At 41.3% G+C, this 18,152-nt stretch overlaps 1 protein-coding gene across 20 annotated transcripts in view; it reads right to left on the bottom strand.

The window, feature by feature from the left end:
* Positions 1–18,152, bottom strand: part of LOC135205354 (telomere zinc finger-associated protein-like) — a 121,026-nt gene that overhangs the window by 83,295 nt on the left and 19,579 nt on the right. For all 20 annotated transcript variants that reach the window (XR_010312520.1, XM_064235830.1, XM_064235837.1 and 17 more), the window contains exons 2-4: positions 14,369–14,454; positions 12,661–13,395; positions 6,278–6,397 (exon numbers count right to left, since the gene is read on the bottom strand). Coding sequence is in view for 19 of the 20 variants with exons in the window: in XM_064235830.1 (XP_064091900.1) it covers positions 6,278–6,397; positions 12,661–13,395; positions 14,369–14,449 (936 nt within the window). In the remaining variant the exon portion in view is untranslated. The remainder of the gene's footprint in view (positions 1–6,277; positions 6,398–12,660; positions 13,396–14,368; positions 14,455–18,152) is intronic.

Genomic DNA, 18,152 nt, shown 5'->3' with positions numbered 1-18,152 from the left:
ATTGATGGTAAAAAGGTCTGAATGGTCTAACAGAAGGAAAACTTTGCAGTTATACTATGAATCAATTGTTAGGAGAGGGTAGAACGTAAGATAGAAGAAAGGGAATATCAAATGAGGTACAGTAAAAATAAATAAATAAAATAAAGGGGCTGCAGCTTGGGTCCAGAGGGACGCTGTAAAGAACCTCAAGTAATGCCGACAGTACATCACATAAAGTGCACTGATAACACTATCCCACCTACGGGAGTAGTAATGGAGAGAATTTATGACCTGGACCATAGAGAAATCAGGCAGAAAATGCTTATGACAAGATACGGGAAACTCCTGACCAGTCTCTTCCATTCATTTAAAAAAAAAAAAAGCTAAATAAATAAATAAAAAAATCTTGACGATAAAGTATAGGGTTAATATTTTTGCATAGATCTGACAAGAGAGAACTACTGCACATTGGTCCGAGAAAAATAGATACAAAATAGATACAGAAAAACGAGCATTATCATCCAGGGAACAGTTTCGCCTAACTGGAGACCTTACCCAGCTCAAATAGCAATTAACCCGAGGTCTAATGCCCTCGACCAAGCTTTATGGCATCGGTAAAAGTATTAGGTACACAAGTCATAAGAAAACCTTAAAAGCTAAATATTACAGTAAATCAACAGAAACATGGCAGCAATGATAGAATTTGTTTTTTTCGTATGGCATAGAATAAGCAATCGGCAAACCCCTGTACACGATGTATCAATATGAGCTACATAAATATAACTTGTATAATTTTTTATTTCTTTGTACCTGCGACTCCACTGACACTTTCCATTCAAGTTTTACGATAATGAACGAGAAATCTCAAAACTGATCCCCAATTTAATGAAGGTCGCTACTCCTCAATTTGCCAAAGACAGCAATATCTACTTTATCTTTAGACCTAGCAAATTTGAAATATAATTTTCCTTTACTGTTTTACATTGGCTACACTATGAAACATATGTACACAGTATTTGCCAATAATTCGTCTATATGCACTATTTTTCACTGAGAAATGTTCATTAATTTATATTTTATATAATTTTTAAGACTAAATGCACTTTTTGTGATAAAATCAAATTACTCAAGTATAAGCGTTTTTTTTTTTTTAACTATCAAAATGGGCAATTCTAAGCTTTTTTTTTTTTTAAGAAGTTTCAAATATTTGTGGATTTTGGCTATTCACAAGGGGACTGGTATGCATCCCCCCCAATGAATATGGGGATTTACTGTACTATTCCATTCCATCAAGGACTAATATATGAATTCCCAAAAAAAACTTCCCTTCCATTATGGTACAAAGCAAAACTATGACAATTCACCAGTTCAAATAAGAATGTCTATTCCCACCACAATAGTCACTTCGGCTAAATTTCCTTCTGATGGTAAAACTCTCCAGACAAATGTCAGTGAAAGCAGAGAAAGCCCGGTATGCATAATCGTTTCTATCAATGCAAGAACATCAATATTTAGACCATCTAGTTACCAATGAATTCAGACAAGAGCACATATCTGACCAAACCAGAAATTAAAGTGTCAGTGGCAAAATTTGTTGAATAGTGTTTTATCTATGTAGCTCATACACTTTCTAAAAATAACAAATATGACACTTCTTCATCACTTTTTCCTTCAAAAGCAAAAACATGAGGACAAGAATATTTTCTGGTCGAGGAACTGATATTTATTTTTAAAATACTGCAACATACAGCATCAAAATTTTGTTGTCACAGTTAGCAATAAACACAAGATTGATCAAGAGACCTTTGACCCAATACTTTTGATAGATATCACCCTGGCAGCATCCAGTGAATGACAAATCAAGGTTAAAGGTACAATTATAACATTTTTTAAAACAAATCATCCCAATTCAAAGTGCCAATCATATGTCAATATGTTGAAAGACAAAACCTCTATCCAGTGGACACCACCTTTGGTCCCAGGTTAAAATTGACACTCAATATAAAGACAAGTGATGACGAAGTGGCATCTCGGACATAAAACATATCGGCAAGATCAAATAAGTCACCAAGATGTGTCTGATACTTATTTAATCTTAAAAGATATTCTAAAATATATTCTAATAATAATTTGAAGGTGCCAATAAACTTCATTAAAATAATCAGCCCACGTTTCAAAGTGAAAACAACTACTGTACACATCTAATACACTTTAATAAACACCTACCTTGAACAGCCTCATCTACAACATTCAAAATATCGCCAACCACAGATATCCCAGTACAGACATATGGCATGGGGAATCTTGAAATATCCTTTCACGAAAATACCCGAGACTGATCTCTGTTTTGTCGTGGAAACCCTCGAGAATGCAATTTTTTTTTTTAATTATTCAAACGAAACTCCTAACACTAAAACAACAACTTTTTAAACTCATCATATGCGCACTTGGATTATGAAAATCTTTCATTTCGTGATTTACAAATGTAGCCTTTTCATATGAGGACCCAGAGCAACTTGAGAAAACTTTTACTTTTGTTCATTGCAAACAAAGCCTATTAATGAAAATGCCCCTAGAAATTTTGGAAAAAATTTTTATTTTTGTAAGTTACAAACACATCCTTTTAAATTAAGGCTCCATAGCAAGTCTGGAAAATCTTTAATATTGTACTGCCCAATGCAATTTATAGAATATACTAATGAAGCCTTTTACATAAAAGGGCTATGGCAAGTCTGGAAAACTAATTTCATGCTTTCCAAACAAAGCCTTTTAATAAAAATGCCCATTGCAATTCTGGAAAAATTACATTTTCATAATAGAATAAGATTTTATGTATGCTCACATAGTAGTTACACAGCTATAGTAACTATAGCTATGTAACTACTTGGGAAGTTGCATACATAAAACCTTTAATTTCATGCATTCCAAATGAAGCCTTTTAATAAAAATACTCAAGGAATTCTTTGTAATCTTTAAGTTTTGTGCTTTACAAATGAAACCTTTTTAAAATAAAAATGCTCATAGCAAGTCTCATTACAAATCTTAACCAAGCACCTATTCCAATTACCTTCAAATATCACTCTCACAGCATAACTAGAGACTATGTGAACCAACAAATATAGTACAGGGAAGATTAGACGACCACACAAAGTTATCCTCGTTATGCACAAATCTTAAGACTAGTTCCCTAATCCCAACCATCCTGGCTAGTTATACACAACCAAACCCTCAAGTCCCTACTAAACTCAATGGTTAGCTTATATAATTTTATCTAAATAGGCAGTACCTACCTATATGAGTATCCTCAGATATTCTCATGGAAGAAATGCTATGAAACAGTTTCAAAACTGACTATAAAGGTGGGTACACACGTGCGAACTGAACCTTGTATTGTAACCGATTCTTGTAACAAAAACGCAAGTGTGGACGGTTCCTCGAACCCGAACCCCGAACCCGCGAGGTTCGAGGCTCCGTTTGCCCTCCGTCCCGGCAATTGTCGGTTTTTGGGCCCCGAATCAAAGGGAGGTGTCTTTGCACATTACGCAATGTGTGGACGGGACCTGTATTACACGCGTATTGACAGAGGTTGCTGAACTTGTTGACACCGACTATGAACAAGGCTGTCCATAGTAGTCCCTTGTTTTGGTCAGTCAGTACGTATATGTCTACCATGGCTGATTGGAGTGAGGAAGAGGTCCTTCAATTTATTAGTTATTACGAAGAAAAGACTTTACTTTGGCCAGAAACTTCTTGAAATCTCATGTCAGCGAGTAATTCCTGACCATTGTATTCTACCCTTCTAGTATATAACCTTGATTGCCACCATCTTCTTTTATTTCGCTTCATCTTCGTTAAATAATGTGTATAAATATATGGGGCTGCTGCTACTTGCATGGTGGCCATCGTCGGTAAACAACCCGGACAGACTGATGATCGCAGTGGATTGCAATGAAGTTACGTGCTTAACGTGGTTACGGTTCGTCCTCAACATTTTGACACATTGTAACCGAATATGTGTAACTCAGTTACACATACAAGGTTTGGCTCTCATGTGTGTACCCACCTTAGTCCTATCAAAATATTAACATGCATTAGACCTCCATTCTCACCGATACCCTTACTATCCTAGGTTAAAAAAAAATGATGGAAAATAGTCTGCAACTTTCGCATGTTACACATTTTAGGACAAACTTCACTCAGAGAGACAATTAACCCACTAGATCCTACCCTCAAGCAATGAAAAGAACGATTATTGTCTTCATTACAATAGAATACAAAGCTGGCAATTAAGCTGTGTTCAATTCAAGGATAATATGGAAATGAAAGGGAAAAAAAAAATGACCATAAGAACTTATTCATTCACAACTTTACATTACAAATACACGAGTGACTAATTGCTAACATCTTAAATAATTTATATGTGACTGAATTCTGCCTCTCATACATAAAATCCCGTCATGAGTTTGCCGTTACACTTTAAATGACACTCAAGGTGAATTCCAAACCAAAATTTATGGCAACAGTACACGTTTCTCCCAACAATGACTTTCTTCCAGCTATGATTACACGGTTTTATAAACAAACTTCACAATTAAAATTAAATAACAGCTTTGCTACACCATCTTATAAACCATTTCTTTCTACCCAGAACTATAACCTATCAAGACAATGCAGAGATCACTTCCACAATTCAAGTTACTAAGTAAATAGTACATGAAAATTACACTTGAAAAATATTGTAGGGCATGACATCATGACGATTTAAACCAATTTATGAGCCAACAGGGTTTGCTAAGAAGTCAAAATGATGCATGAAGAACTAGTTATGCCAATATCCATATAATACTTTTCCTTCAAATGATGAAGTTACTGCAGGTGTTGTGACTAACATGGGCAATGCAATTAGTTTAAGGAGGAAAACAAAGTGAATTATGTATTAAATAATAGCAATCACTTCACACAGCAATTATGGAATTCGAATTCCTTACATAGCTTGGAACATCTTTGAACCATTACAGTTATGAACGGAGACATCTTCAAAGTACTGTACACAATACAGCATACAAGCTGTCTCCAATTAACGGCAGGGGTTCCATTCCCGGCAGAGTGCTGGTGAACCAAAAATTGTCGTTAACCGGAATATCACAATAATCATGGTAATAAATGGCGTCTACGAAGCCGTACTCTCAGATAAACTGCTAAACAGCACCAAAAATCCAGTTAAAAGACAATTTGGTTCTACAGCGCTAGGCTAGGGTAACCAAAATTCTCAGTGCTGGTAAACCGGTTAATGGTGTCATTAAGCAGATCATAGGCACGTTCAGTGTCATAAATGCCCTTTCGTTTGGTTAATGGCAATTTTCAGTTCCAGGTGCTTGGCCGATAACCGAACCCCTGCTGTTAACCAGTTAGTGCTTGTACCATGCGTTTCAAATGTCAAATTACAAAAGATCGTAAAATGTACACTAAAAAAATAAAAGTAGTAAAAGAATATAAGTGAATACCAAAGCTACTTCTTAAGTTGCACCTGTCATATATTATATAATTATATAATAATTTTCATATATAATCATTATATACTGCAATCTAAATCGCAACTAAATCTTTGGATTCAGCAAACATGGAGAGCATTAATTATATCTGAACTGTATAACAAAAGGGACTTTCTATATATTACTACACTAAACTTGATCAATACCAAAGAGAGGAACACCATTCGGCTTGAGAGGGGACTTGTATACACATGCGTTGGTCCCAATGGGATATCGATTGCCATTAAAAATTAATGAACGTAAAAAATGAAACCTTCCACAAACGTTAAAAAAATGGCAGTTTCAAGTACTACAAATGGGTGCATTACATTTCAACCTTGTCACTTTTACTGTATCAAATGATTTTGAGAATTTATCATGTCTTCCAGAATACAAACAGCAACAGCAATATTCGCAAAGGAATATAATATAAGAATGAGCTACCCTTATGACCATTAATATATGTAAAAAAAAAAAAAAAAAAAAAAAAAAATGGAAATTCATTGCTGTCTCTCTTTTTAAGGGAAAACAAATCACAGCTAAATTACTGTTTGTCGGGGAGAGAGAGAGAGAGAGAGAGAGAGAGAGAGAGAGAGAGAGAGAGAGAGAGAGAGAGAGAGAGAGAGAGAGAGAGAGAAAGTGGTGTACAGTACTCAAATCCAGATGATCACAACATCCAAACTTACAAATCAAAACCAGCCCATTAGTCACAACACCTGCAGTTTTGGCACCTTCAAATTTTGTAAGAGGAAAGGCTGAATACTCACCAACTGTTGTTGTCTCTGCTGCGGCTGTGCAGCAGCAGCAACGGCTGCTGCTACTGCCCCAGATAGACCCTCTGGGAAGCTTGTTGTACTATTTTCTCCTTCCCAAGGGTTCAAGCCACTCTGAAGGGAGAGAGATCAGAAGGATTAATGATTAATTGGAAATGTGGCGACTGTTCTTGGCAAGTAATTAAATGTACTGCATTGTCTCAGGTGTGGTTTTGTTACATTAAGAAACTTTAGTAATCTGAACCTGTTGCATATATATTCTCCATACCTACATGTGTATGCTATACAGTGGTCCCCCCTCCCCCCCCATATTTGTGGGGAATGCATACCAGACCACCCCGTGAATAGTTAGAACCCACGAATGTTTGGAACCCCTATAAAAACGCTAAAAACAGCCTATTTCGTTAGTTGAAACTCGAGAAGAACCCACTGAAAATTTTCATACTTTGTTTTTTTAATAGTTTTATCACAAAAAGTGCATTTGATGAAATTGATAAAAAAAAAAAACCAGGGATTTGTGGATATTTCTGATATAAAAATACTGCGAATATGCGGATTTTCCGCGAATGATGCGGGGAAACGTTCCAGAGAGAAATCTGCGAATGTGTGAGTCCGCAAATCCGGAGAACGCGAATGCGGGGGTCCACTGCATACATACATGTATGTATAATATACTAGCTGATGTACCTGGCTTTACAAGGTAAAAACTCAAAACGTACTACAAACCCAGACAGTAGAATACACCCTAAGCATAGAATACACCCAAAATGTGGAACACATCCAGATATTTATTCATCCTAACCTAGTATCAGTTGAAGGAATCAAATCTATCTACAGGCAGTCAGCTGAGCGCTGGTAACTGAAAATTGCTGTTAACCTAATACAGGCAGTCCAAGGTTATTAGCATGGGTTCCGTTCTCGGCAAGGTGTGGCAAATACAGTACCCATTACGATACTTCACTCTACTTTTACGTTGACCATTCGTTTCTTTTTTTTAAGGGTAAGGGTTACATGAAGTTTTAATAATAAAACTAATATTGTGATAGTACTTACCTGAACACCTGAATTAGGTCTGGTCAGTGACCAGGGCTAATTCAGGTGTTCAGGGAGTGTATTGCAATGTATTAAGCTTCAGGGAGTGTATTGCAATATATTAAGCTAACTTTCAAATTAAAATACAATAAAAACAATGATACAGTGGGTCCCAGGTAATTAATTGTGGGGATAAGGACCACAACCATGAAGACAACAATTTAGCAGTGCAGTCCGATGAATGAATGATGATATGACTAACCAGCAAACTCTATATGTACATATACTATTACCATAATACTAGATCACTATTACAGTTTATTCTGTAAGTGAAATAAAAGTTTGTTCATGAAACTTACCTGACAGATATATATATAGCTGTATTTCTGACGTCCGACAGAATTTCAAAATTCGCGGCACACGTAGTGGGGCGGTCAGGTGGTAGTACCCATTCCCGCCGCTGGGCGGCGGATATCAGGAACCATTCCCATTTTCTATTCATATTTTTTCTGTCGCCGGTGCTGCAAACATCTGTTTACAGTACCTCCGTCTAGGATTTTTTCATTAACTCTCTTAATATTACTGGATTGACTTTTGGTATCGACTTCTGGATTGTTGGATTGGCACGCGGAATAGTGGATTGGTTTTTGATTTTGGATTGGCTTTTCTAGATTCAGTATGTCTGGATCAAGTTCGGGAAGTTACAGAGTGTGTGTGAGGAGTGAATGTAAGGTGAGGCTTCTTAAACCTTCAGTTGATCCTCACACAGTTTGTATGGATTGCAGGGGGCATGTTTGCGTGGCGGATGATCGGTGCAATGAATGTAAGGATTTGGATGATGATAAATGGAGGATGTATGAGACCTATCGGCGTAAATTAGAGCGCGATAGAGTCAGGAGGTCTTCCTCTAAGGGCAGCTACTACTAAAGGTAAGGATAGTAACATTTCTCCTCCTCTAACACCAGTAGATTTTGCCCAACCTAATCCTGTTTTGTTGCCTTCGGGCCCCAGTGCTGTGTCTGGAGAAGGTAACACCCTTTCTCTGATTCTAGAGTCTATTCGTGCTCTCGAATCTAAAGTTTTGGCCCTAGAAACCGGCAGCAAACCCCCGAAGAAAGTCAAACCCTTTCGCGGGGCACCCCCTCGAGAGCAGCTCCCCGAGGGAGAGGTTTTTCAAGAGGAAGAGCTTCATTCAAACCGAAAACCAGCAAGTGAAGATCTCGTCCTTCAGACACCAGTCGGGGCCAGACTGGAATCTTTGCGGAGTCTTGGAGGCAGAGAGGAGCGGGACCTGGACCCTCAAGATAGTAGAACGGGGGTACAAAGATCCCTTTTCTTCATCCTCCTCCTTTGACTTCGACTCCCAGAGACCTCTCTCCATCCTATCAGGGAGAGAAGAAAAGGGTTCTTTTCGATCTCTTAGAACCAGATGGTCGAAAAAAGAGCGGTGGAACAAGTCCTGGACCTAGAGTCACCGGGCTTCTACAACAGGATTTTCCTTGTGCCAAGCAGTCATCAGGTTGGCGCCCGGTCCTGGATGTGAGCAGGCTAAATCTTTTTGTAGAAAGATAAAGTTCAGAATGGAGACGCCTCAGTCGGTGCTGGGAGCATTGAGACCTGGCGACTGGATGGTGTCTCTAGACCTGCAGGAAGCGCATACTTCCACGTCCCAGTCCACCCTCTGTCAAGGAAGTACCTGAGATTCGTCTTGGACAGCAGGGTTTTGGCAGTTCAGAGCCCTTTGTTTCGGTCTCAGCACGGCCCAATGGTTTTCACAATGATTATGATGAATGTAGCGAAGTGGCTCCATTCGTCAGGAATCAGGATATCCCTCTACCTCGACGATTGGCTGATCAGAGCGTCGTCGAGGCAGAAGTGTCTGAAGGACCTTCAGTTTACGCTAGCCCTAGCAAGTCTCTGGGTCTGTTGGTCAACACCGAAAAGTCGCATCTGACCCCGGACACAGTTCCCATCGTGTATCTGGGGATTCAGATGGATTCAGTGGCTTTTCCGGGCGTTTCCATCCCAGGAACGTCAGCGACTGGGGTTAGAGAAAGTCGCAGCATTCCTAGAGAGAGAAGCTTGTTCGGTGAGAGTGGGATGAGTCTGCTGGCACCATTTCCTCACTAGAAAAGTTTGTCTCGCTGGGAAGACTGCACCTCAGGCCCCTTCAATTCTTCCTTGCGGAAGAATGGAAGTCGAAAGGGGACCTGAATGCGATCCTAAGGATCTCCAACGATGTAAGAGTTCACTTAAGATGGTGGCTCGGACCCTCAGAAGTTACGAGAGGGCCTCTCCTTAAATCTTCTGAGCCCCGACCTAGTGTTGTTCTCAGACGCTTTCCACTTCCGGTTGGGGGAGCAACACTAGGGGGGGAAGAAGTGTCAGGCTCCTGGAGAGGGGAACAGGTAGCCTGGCACATAAATGTAAAGGAACTGGCAGCGATATTCCTGTCGCTGCAGTTCTTCGAAGAGAAAACTGTCAAGCAAGGTTGTTCAAGTCAACTCGGACAGTACCACAGCCCTTGCGTATCTAAAGAATCAGGGAGGGACTCGCTCCAGATCCCTTTTTCTCCTGGCGAAGGAAGTTCTACTATGGGCAGACGCAAGGCACATCAAGATCCTGACAAGATTCGTGGCAGGGGTTCAGAATTGTCAGGGTGGACCCTTCTCAGCCGCCGGAATCAGCTGCTGCCAACAGAATGGACCTTGCACCAGGAAGTCTGTCAAAAGTTATGGAAAATTGTGGGGACGTCCTCTAGTAGACTGTCGCTACATCGAGGACGAAGAGACACTCCCTCTGTATTGCTCCCCGGTTATGGACCCGGGGGCAATTGCAGTGGACGCGTTGCTCTGGAACTGGACAGACCTGGATCTTTACGCTTTTCTTTCCCCCATTCAAGATCATGGGGGACGTAATGAGAAAGTTCGCAGCGTCAGAAGGGACAAGGTTGACTCTGATTGCTCCAATGTGGCCAGCAAGAGAGTGGTTCACAGAGGTCAATGACGTTCCTTGTGGACTTCCCAAGAACGTTGCCCTGGAGGAGAGATCTACTCAGACAGCCTCACTTCAAAAGGTTTCACCAAAACCTCTCCGCTCTGGCCCTGACTGCGTTCAGACTATCGAAAAGCTGGCCAGAAGCGAGAGGCTTTTCAAAGGCAGCTGCGAGAGCAATCGCTAATGCTCGAAGAGCCTCTTCAAGAGCTGTCTACCAGCTCAAGTGGTCTCCTTCAGGGGCTGATTGCAAGAAGAAGAAAGGAATTTCCTCTTCCACGACCTCTGTGAATCAGATAGCAGATTTCTTTCTCCATCTAAGAAATGTGCAAAAATTGGCAGTTCCTACAAATCAAGGGTTATAGGAGTATGTTGTCTGCCGTTTTTCGCCACCAGAGGAATGGACCCTTTCCGACAATAAGGATCTGCACGATCTCTTAAGGTCGTTTGAAAAATACCAAAATTCCCACAAGCAAGGACCGCCTCATGGAATTGGTTTAGATGTGGTATTGAAACATCTGATGCTAGTCCCTTTGAGCCTCTCCACGAAGCTTCTCTAAGGGGACTTAACGAGGAAAACGCTTTTCCTAACTTCTCTGGGCGACGGCGCAAGAGAGTTAGTGAAATCCAAGCGTTCAGTAGCCTAGGGGTTTGGGCTTTTTTCAAGGGAGACAGCGCTGTCTGCTCGTTGAACCCTTCTTTCTTGGCTAAGAACGAGAACCCGTCTAATCCTTGGCCAAAGAGCTTCGATATCAAAGGAATATCGAGTCTCGTGGGTCAAGAACCAGAGAGAGCCCTGTGCCCTGTCAGGGCTCTCAAGTTCTATGTGAATAGGACTAGAGAGATAAGAGGTCCCTCAGGTAATCTCTGGTGCTCGGTGAAGAGACCGGATTTACCTTTGTCGAAGAATGCTGTGCTTTCTTATTCTGAGGGGACGTCATTAAAGAGGCTCATTCATCTTGCCAGAAGACTGATATGAGCCTCTTTAAAGTGAAAGCTCACGAGGTCAGAGCCGTAGCTACCTCTCTTGCCTTCCAAAGGAACATGTCTATCAGAGATCTTCTTGATAGCACCGTTCTGGAGGATGAGCAATTCCGTATTCGCCTCACATTACCTCCGGGATGTGAGGACGATTTACGAGAACTGTAGTTCTTTGGGACCTTACATTTCGGCAGTGGACACAGTTTTGGTTTGGGGTGAAGGTAGCTCTCTCCCATCCCTTAGCCTTAGTTAGGTTAGTTTTTTGTGTGTTTTGTGGTTTGATGGTGAGATCTTCTGTGAAAATCTCCCATTCCCATAGTGTTAATATCAGGGGTTTTGCGTTAGTTGGTCAGGTGGTGGTCGGTTTGCTGTGTTACTGCCATATGTTTGCCTAGATGGTCTTGTCACATCGTGGTCACGCTCCCGTGAAGCAGAGCATCCAGAAAGCACCAGCACTACAGGTCAACACCTGGCTGGCAACTCTGATAAAGCATAAGCAGGCTTTTGGCTGACAGTAATCACATAGTCTACTTTGCTATCAGGTAAGGAACCAATAAGATAATCTTTTATTTTATATTTTAAATTTCCTAAAAAATCCTAGTCTGTCTCTACCCACCATCCGAAGGTGTGATTCAGCTATATATATATCTGTCAGGGGTAAGTTTCTGAACAAAATGTTATTGTTATAATACAATTAAGTTTGTTCATACTTACCTGGCAGATATATATACTTAGAGTGCCCACCCTCCTCCCCTCAGGAGACAAGGGCCATGAATAAATATGAATAGAAAATGGGAATGGTCCAATGATATCCGCCAGCCCCAGCGGCGGGGAATGGGCGTACTACCACCTGACCGCCCCACTACGTGTGCCGCGAATTTTGAAATTTCTGTCGGACGTCAGAAATACAGCTATATATATATCTGCCAGGTAAGTATGAACAAACTTAATTGTATTATACAATAACATTTTTTATGAAATTTACTGTTTTTTCATTAGTGAGAGAAAGCAAGAAAGAGATTGAGAGAACTAGTGTGTTTATGTAGATTGTTAAGCTGTTTTGTGATTTTGTGGGATTTGAATTTAGCATTTTGATATTTTGCTATTTACATTAATATTTGAAATTTAATAAATATTTTTTTGTAAAAAATGTATTGATGGAAATAAAACTAAAATTCAGTAATTAGTGAGTATTGCTCTATGAAAAAGTTCATGAATTAGTTCATGAGAGAGAGAGAGAGAGAGACGAGAGAGAGGAGAGAGAGAGAGAGAGAGAGAGAGAGAGAGAGAGAGAGAGAGAGAGAGAGAGAGATATTAAATGTTACCATAACACAATTATTATAAGTAACACCAACAGATTTGGTACTTACATTTTGGAGACCTGAGGGCCCCGGGAAGTCGGGATTAAATTCACTTATAGCTACTGGTTCTTCTTTTTCAATGGTGGACTGAAGGAACTCTGGAAATTCGTTCGTATTGCCCTCGGAGTCATGAGGGCCGTCGCCATCATCATCCCCCCCATCAAAACTATTTTGTACATTAACTACATCGTCCTGCATGTCCTCTTTCTCCTCCTTAATCACTATGAGTTCGGACCCATCACCCTGGCCCTCATCGCACGCACTACCGTCGGTTTTGGATAACTGTGTGTCTCTGCGGTCAGGGCTGCCCAACCTATCCCCAGGGGGTCTTCCCGGACTTTGGTCAGTGACTAAGGGGGTGGTTCGGCGCTCCTCGGCACGTCGCCTTTTCGCGGGCGGACTAGATTGCTCGGGGCGATGTCTCTCGGAATTCGAAACACTACTCGAACTTGCACTCGTTTTGGGCTCTTCGTCGGGCACGGCCAGCCCTTTGACTCGGAGGCACTCGGCGGCCTTGATGAGCGACGTGAGTTCATTCTGGCGCACATTCACCTCACCAATGTACATGTAGTCCAGGAGGAACTCCAGATCCCGGCACTGGATGTCTTTCAACACTACCACTGGGTTTTTGCATGGTGTCCTATCAAAAATCTGTTGAAAATATTGGCTGCATGTTGACAGCACAAATTTATGGGTGGGGTAGAACTTTCCATCACAGGCGAGAGTTACATCAGTATACGATTCCTGTAACAGAAAATGCCAACTGTTATGCTTCTGCTAGTAGCCTTTTTGGATCAGTCTAAGGAGGAGCTCTATGTGTATTATTGGAATTTTTTGACAGAGCAATATGGAAAAGGTGTGTACAATGTAGTACATATGATAACTCGAGAAATTTACCGAAATCATGCAATACATTCTGTTTATGTACTAAACAAAGACTGTCAGTTTTTCCAGCTATCTCACCTGTACTGCATATACACCCTTTTTTATTCAAAAATTTTCATAAATAACCTCTATGCAGGGCTTTTCCTTGGAATTAAAGTAAAGTATGTACTATCTACTGACATTTTCTTAAGCCAAGAGATTAACCTGATGAACTCTTCAAAAAACTAAGATTGGGGTTCCCAAACTTTGAAACAGTATCACATATAAACATTTCATCTTTTGGCTTTGATTAGCTCAAAACCTATCACTATATAACATTAAAAATGTACTAATGTACTAGTACTTTTCAACATACAATGTGAATAAGAAAACATTAATGTAAAAAAAATATTTCAAATAATATATTTAGCATAGAAAATATTACATTGAAGGAAGCCTAACTGAAAGGGCATATAAACATAAAGGGGATTGTGTCCAAATGTAAATTGCCCTACCGTAGTACCTCAAAATGAAATGCTTGAGGAGTCTGGCTCTCTCTTCAGTAACAAAGACCCTAATCTATTGCCTGTAACCGAATATTTTCTAGATACAAACCTAACAGCAATTCTACAAATTCTTAACTTATATAAATTAACCTGTGCTTTACACTAACATTCACTTTTAGAGTTTTACCTAAAAAAATATTACATCTAAAATGACAAAGATGAAAACAAAATTATAAAGTAGGCAATTAGTACAAACATCAATTGAGCTGTAAATATAATCAAACGCCTGATTTAAATGGATGGGAAAAACAAAGAATGGATTACACATCACACTAAACTAAATTTACCTTATTTCTCAAACCACTTATGATATGGTAGAACGTCGTACGGTGGTTGTTCCACTTCAACGACAACAGTTCCCCATCCATTTTTCCTGGAAGCAAAAATGCACACTCATTAGTTCCTCATGAGATTGTTAAAATGGGACAGATGATTTAAAAAGTACTGCCAAGGTGTGTGACAAATTCTTAGCCCCAGTCAAGGCTTATTTACAAAGCTCTTCAAACATCAAAACTATAGTCAAACCATAATGAATGTGCACACAGTTGCTATTAGCTCTGTTGCCAAATTGATTCCTGACTTATAATCCCACTATGGTTAATCTACATCCCACAATTCAGGGTTTTTTAATCTTGTCATTAAATCCTTTTTATTTATTTTATCTCATTGTATCAATTATTTGTATCAGGGCACCTGAACAAGATTTTGGCTATTTATATAAACAGGCAGTCCTCCGTTATCAGCGATCCAGTTTTATGGCACTTGTCTAGCAACGAAAATCACCAAATTTTTTGCTCCAAAATGTGCCAATTTATGGTTATCAGCGCCAATATATACCTAACAGAGGTGCCATTAAATGGATATCGGCACCAATTTTCACTTATTGAGCCATCGGAAGTGATCCCTTGCCGATAACCAGGGCCTGCCTGTATATAATTCATTTGGATGATTAGAAACTAAATCATGGGCTAGATTTTGGCCTTTTATATATTTTTCCCATCAAAACATGTTATTGTTATAATACAATTAAGTTTGTTCATACTTACCTGGCAGATATATATAGCTGTATTTCTGCGTCCGACAGAATTTCAAAATTCGCGGCACACGTAGTGGGCGGTCAGGTGGTGGTAGTACCCATTCCCGCCGCTGGGCGGCGGATATCAGGAACCATTCCCATTTTCTATTCTATATATTGCATGGCCCTTGTCTCCGGATGAGGGGAGGGTAGGGTGGGCACTCTAAGTATATATATCTGCCAGGTAAGTAGAACAAACTTAATTGTATTATAACAATAACATTTTGTTCATGAAACTTACCTGACAGATATATATATAGCTGAATCACACCTTCGGATGGTGGGTAGAGACAGACTAGGATTTTTTAGGAAATTTAAAATAAAATAAAAGATTATCTTATTGGTTCCTTACCTGATAGCAAAGTAGACTATGTGATTACTGTCACCAAAAGCCTGCTTATGCTTATCAGAGTTGCCAGCCAGGTGTTTGACCTGTAGTGCTGGTGCTTTCTGGATGCTCTGTCAACGGGAGCTGACCACGATGTGACAAGACCTCTAGGCAAACATATGGCAGTAAACACAGCAACCGACCCACCACCTGACCAACTAACGCAAAAAACCCTGATATTAACACTATGGAATGGGAGATTTTCACAGAAGATCTCACCATCAACCACAAAACACAAAAACTAACCTAACTAAGCTAAGGGATAGGGAGAGAGCTACCTTCAGCCCCCAAAACTGTGTCTGCCGAAATGTAAGGTCCCAAAGAACTACAGTTCTCGTAAATCGTCCTCACATCCCGGAGGTAATGTGAGGCGAATACGGAATTGCTCCTCCAGAAGGTGCTATCAAGAATATCTCTGATAGACATGTTCCTTTGGAAGGCAAGAGAGGTAGCTACGGCTCTGACCTCGTGAGCTTTCACTTTAAAGAGGCTCATATCAGTCTTCTGGCAAGATGAATGAGCCTCTTTAATGACGTCCCTCAAGAAGAAAGCAACAGCATTCTTCGACAAAGGTGGAAATCCGGTCTCTTCACCGAGCACCAGAGATTACCTGAGGGACCTCTTATCTCTCTAGTCCTATTCACATAGAACTTGAGAGCCCTGACAGGGCACAGGGCTCTCTCTGGTTCTTTGACCCACGAGACTCGATATTCCTTTGATATCGAAGCTCTTTGGCCAAGGATTAGACTGGGTTCTCGTTCTTAGCCAAGAAAGAAGGGTTCAACGAGCAGACAGCGCTGTCTCCCTTGAAACCCACTAGGCTACTGAACGCTGGATTTCACTAACTCTCTTTCGCCGTCGCCAGAGAGTTAGGAAAAGCGTTTTCCTCGTTAAGTCCCTTAGAGAAGCTTCGTGGAGAGGCTCAAAGGGACTAAGCATCAGATGTTTCAATACCACATCTAAAATTCCATGAGGGCGGTCTTGCTTGTGGAATTTTGGTAGTTTCAAACGACCTTAAGAGATCGTGGCAGATCCTTATTTGTCGGAAAGGTCCATTCCTCTGTGGTGCAAAAACGGCAGACAACATACTCCTTATAACCCTTGATTGTAGGAACTGCCAATTTTTGCACATTTCTTAGATGGAGAAAGAAATCTGCTATCTGATCGACAGAGGTCGTGGAAGAGAAATTCCTTTCTTCTTGCACCATGCCCTGAAGGAAGACCACTTAGACTGGTAGAACAGCTCTTGAAGAGGCTCTTCGAGCATTAGCGATTGCTCTCGCAGCTGCCTTTGAAAAGCCTCTCGCTCTGGCCAGCTTTTCGATAGTCTGAACGCAGTCAGGGCAGAGCGGAGAGGTTTTGGTGAAACCTTTTGTAAGTGAGGCTGTCTGAGTAGATCTCTCCTCCAGGGCAACGTTCTTGGGAAGTCCACAAGGAACGTCATGACCTCTGTGAACCACTCTCTTGCTGGCCACATTGGAGCAATCAGAGTCAACCTTGTCCCTTCTGACGCTGCGAACTTTCTCATTACGTCCCCCCATATGATCTTGAATGGGGGAAAGGCGTAAAGATCCAGGTCTGTCCAGTTCCAGAGCAACGCGTTCCACTGCAATTGCCCCCGGGTCCATAACCGGGGAGCAATAGAGGGAGTCTCCTTCGTCCTCGATGTAGCGAACAGGTCTACTAGAGGGACGTCCCCACAATTTCCATAACTTTTGACAGACTTCCTGGTGCAAGGTCCATTCTGTGGCAGCAGCTGATTCCGGCGGCGTGAGAAGGCCGTCCGCCCTGACATTCTGACCCCTGCCACGAATCTTGTCAGGATCTTGATGTGCCCTTGCGTCTGCCCATATAGAAACTTCGTTCCTTCGCCAGGAGAAAAAAGGGATCTGGAGCGAGTCCCTCCCTGATTCTTTAGATACGCAAGGGCTGTGGTACTGCTCCGAGTTGACTTGAACAACCTTGCTTGACAGTTTCTCTCGAAGGAACTGCAGCGACAGGAATATCGCTGCCAGTTGTCCTTTACATTTATGTGCCAGGCTACCTGTTCCCCTCTCCAGGAGCCTGACACTTTTCTTCCCCCCCTAGTGTTGCTCCCCAACTGGAAGTGGAAGCGTCTGAGAACAACACTAGGCTCGGGGCTCAGAAGATTTAAGGAGAGGCCCTCTCGTAACTTCTGAGGGTCGAGCCACCATCTTAAGTGAACTCTTACATCGTTGGAGATCCTTAGGATCGCATTCAGTCCCCTTTCGACTTCCATTCTTCCGCAAGGAAGAATTGAAGAGGCCTGAGGTGCAGTCTTCCCAGCGAGACAAACTTTTCTAGTGAGGAAATGGTGCCCAGCAGACTCATCCACTCCCTCACCGAACAAGCTTCTCTCTCTAGGAATGCTGCGACTTTCTCTAACCCAGTCCGCTGCGTTCCTGGGATGGAAACGCCCGAAAAGCCACTGAATCCATCTGAATCCCCATACACGATGGACTGTGTCGGGGGTCAGATGCGACTTTTCGGTGTTGACCAACAGACCCCAGAGACTTTGCTAGGCTAGCGTAAACTGAAGGTCCTTCAGACACTTCTGCCTCGACGACGCTCTGATCAGCCAATCGTC

The sequence above is a fragment of the Macrobrachium nipponense genome, chromosome 49, assembly GCF_015104395.2.
Source record: "Macrobrachium nipponense isolate FS-2020 chromosome 49, ASM1510439v2, whole genome shotgun sequence".
In the NCBI taxonomy this organism is placed as follows: Eukaryota; Metazoa; Arthropoda; class Malacostraca; order Decapoda; family Palaemonidae; genus Macrobrachium; species Macrobrachium nipponense.
This window is presented reverse-complemented; position numbering and strand designations above follow the sequence as displayed.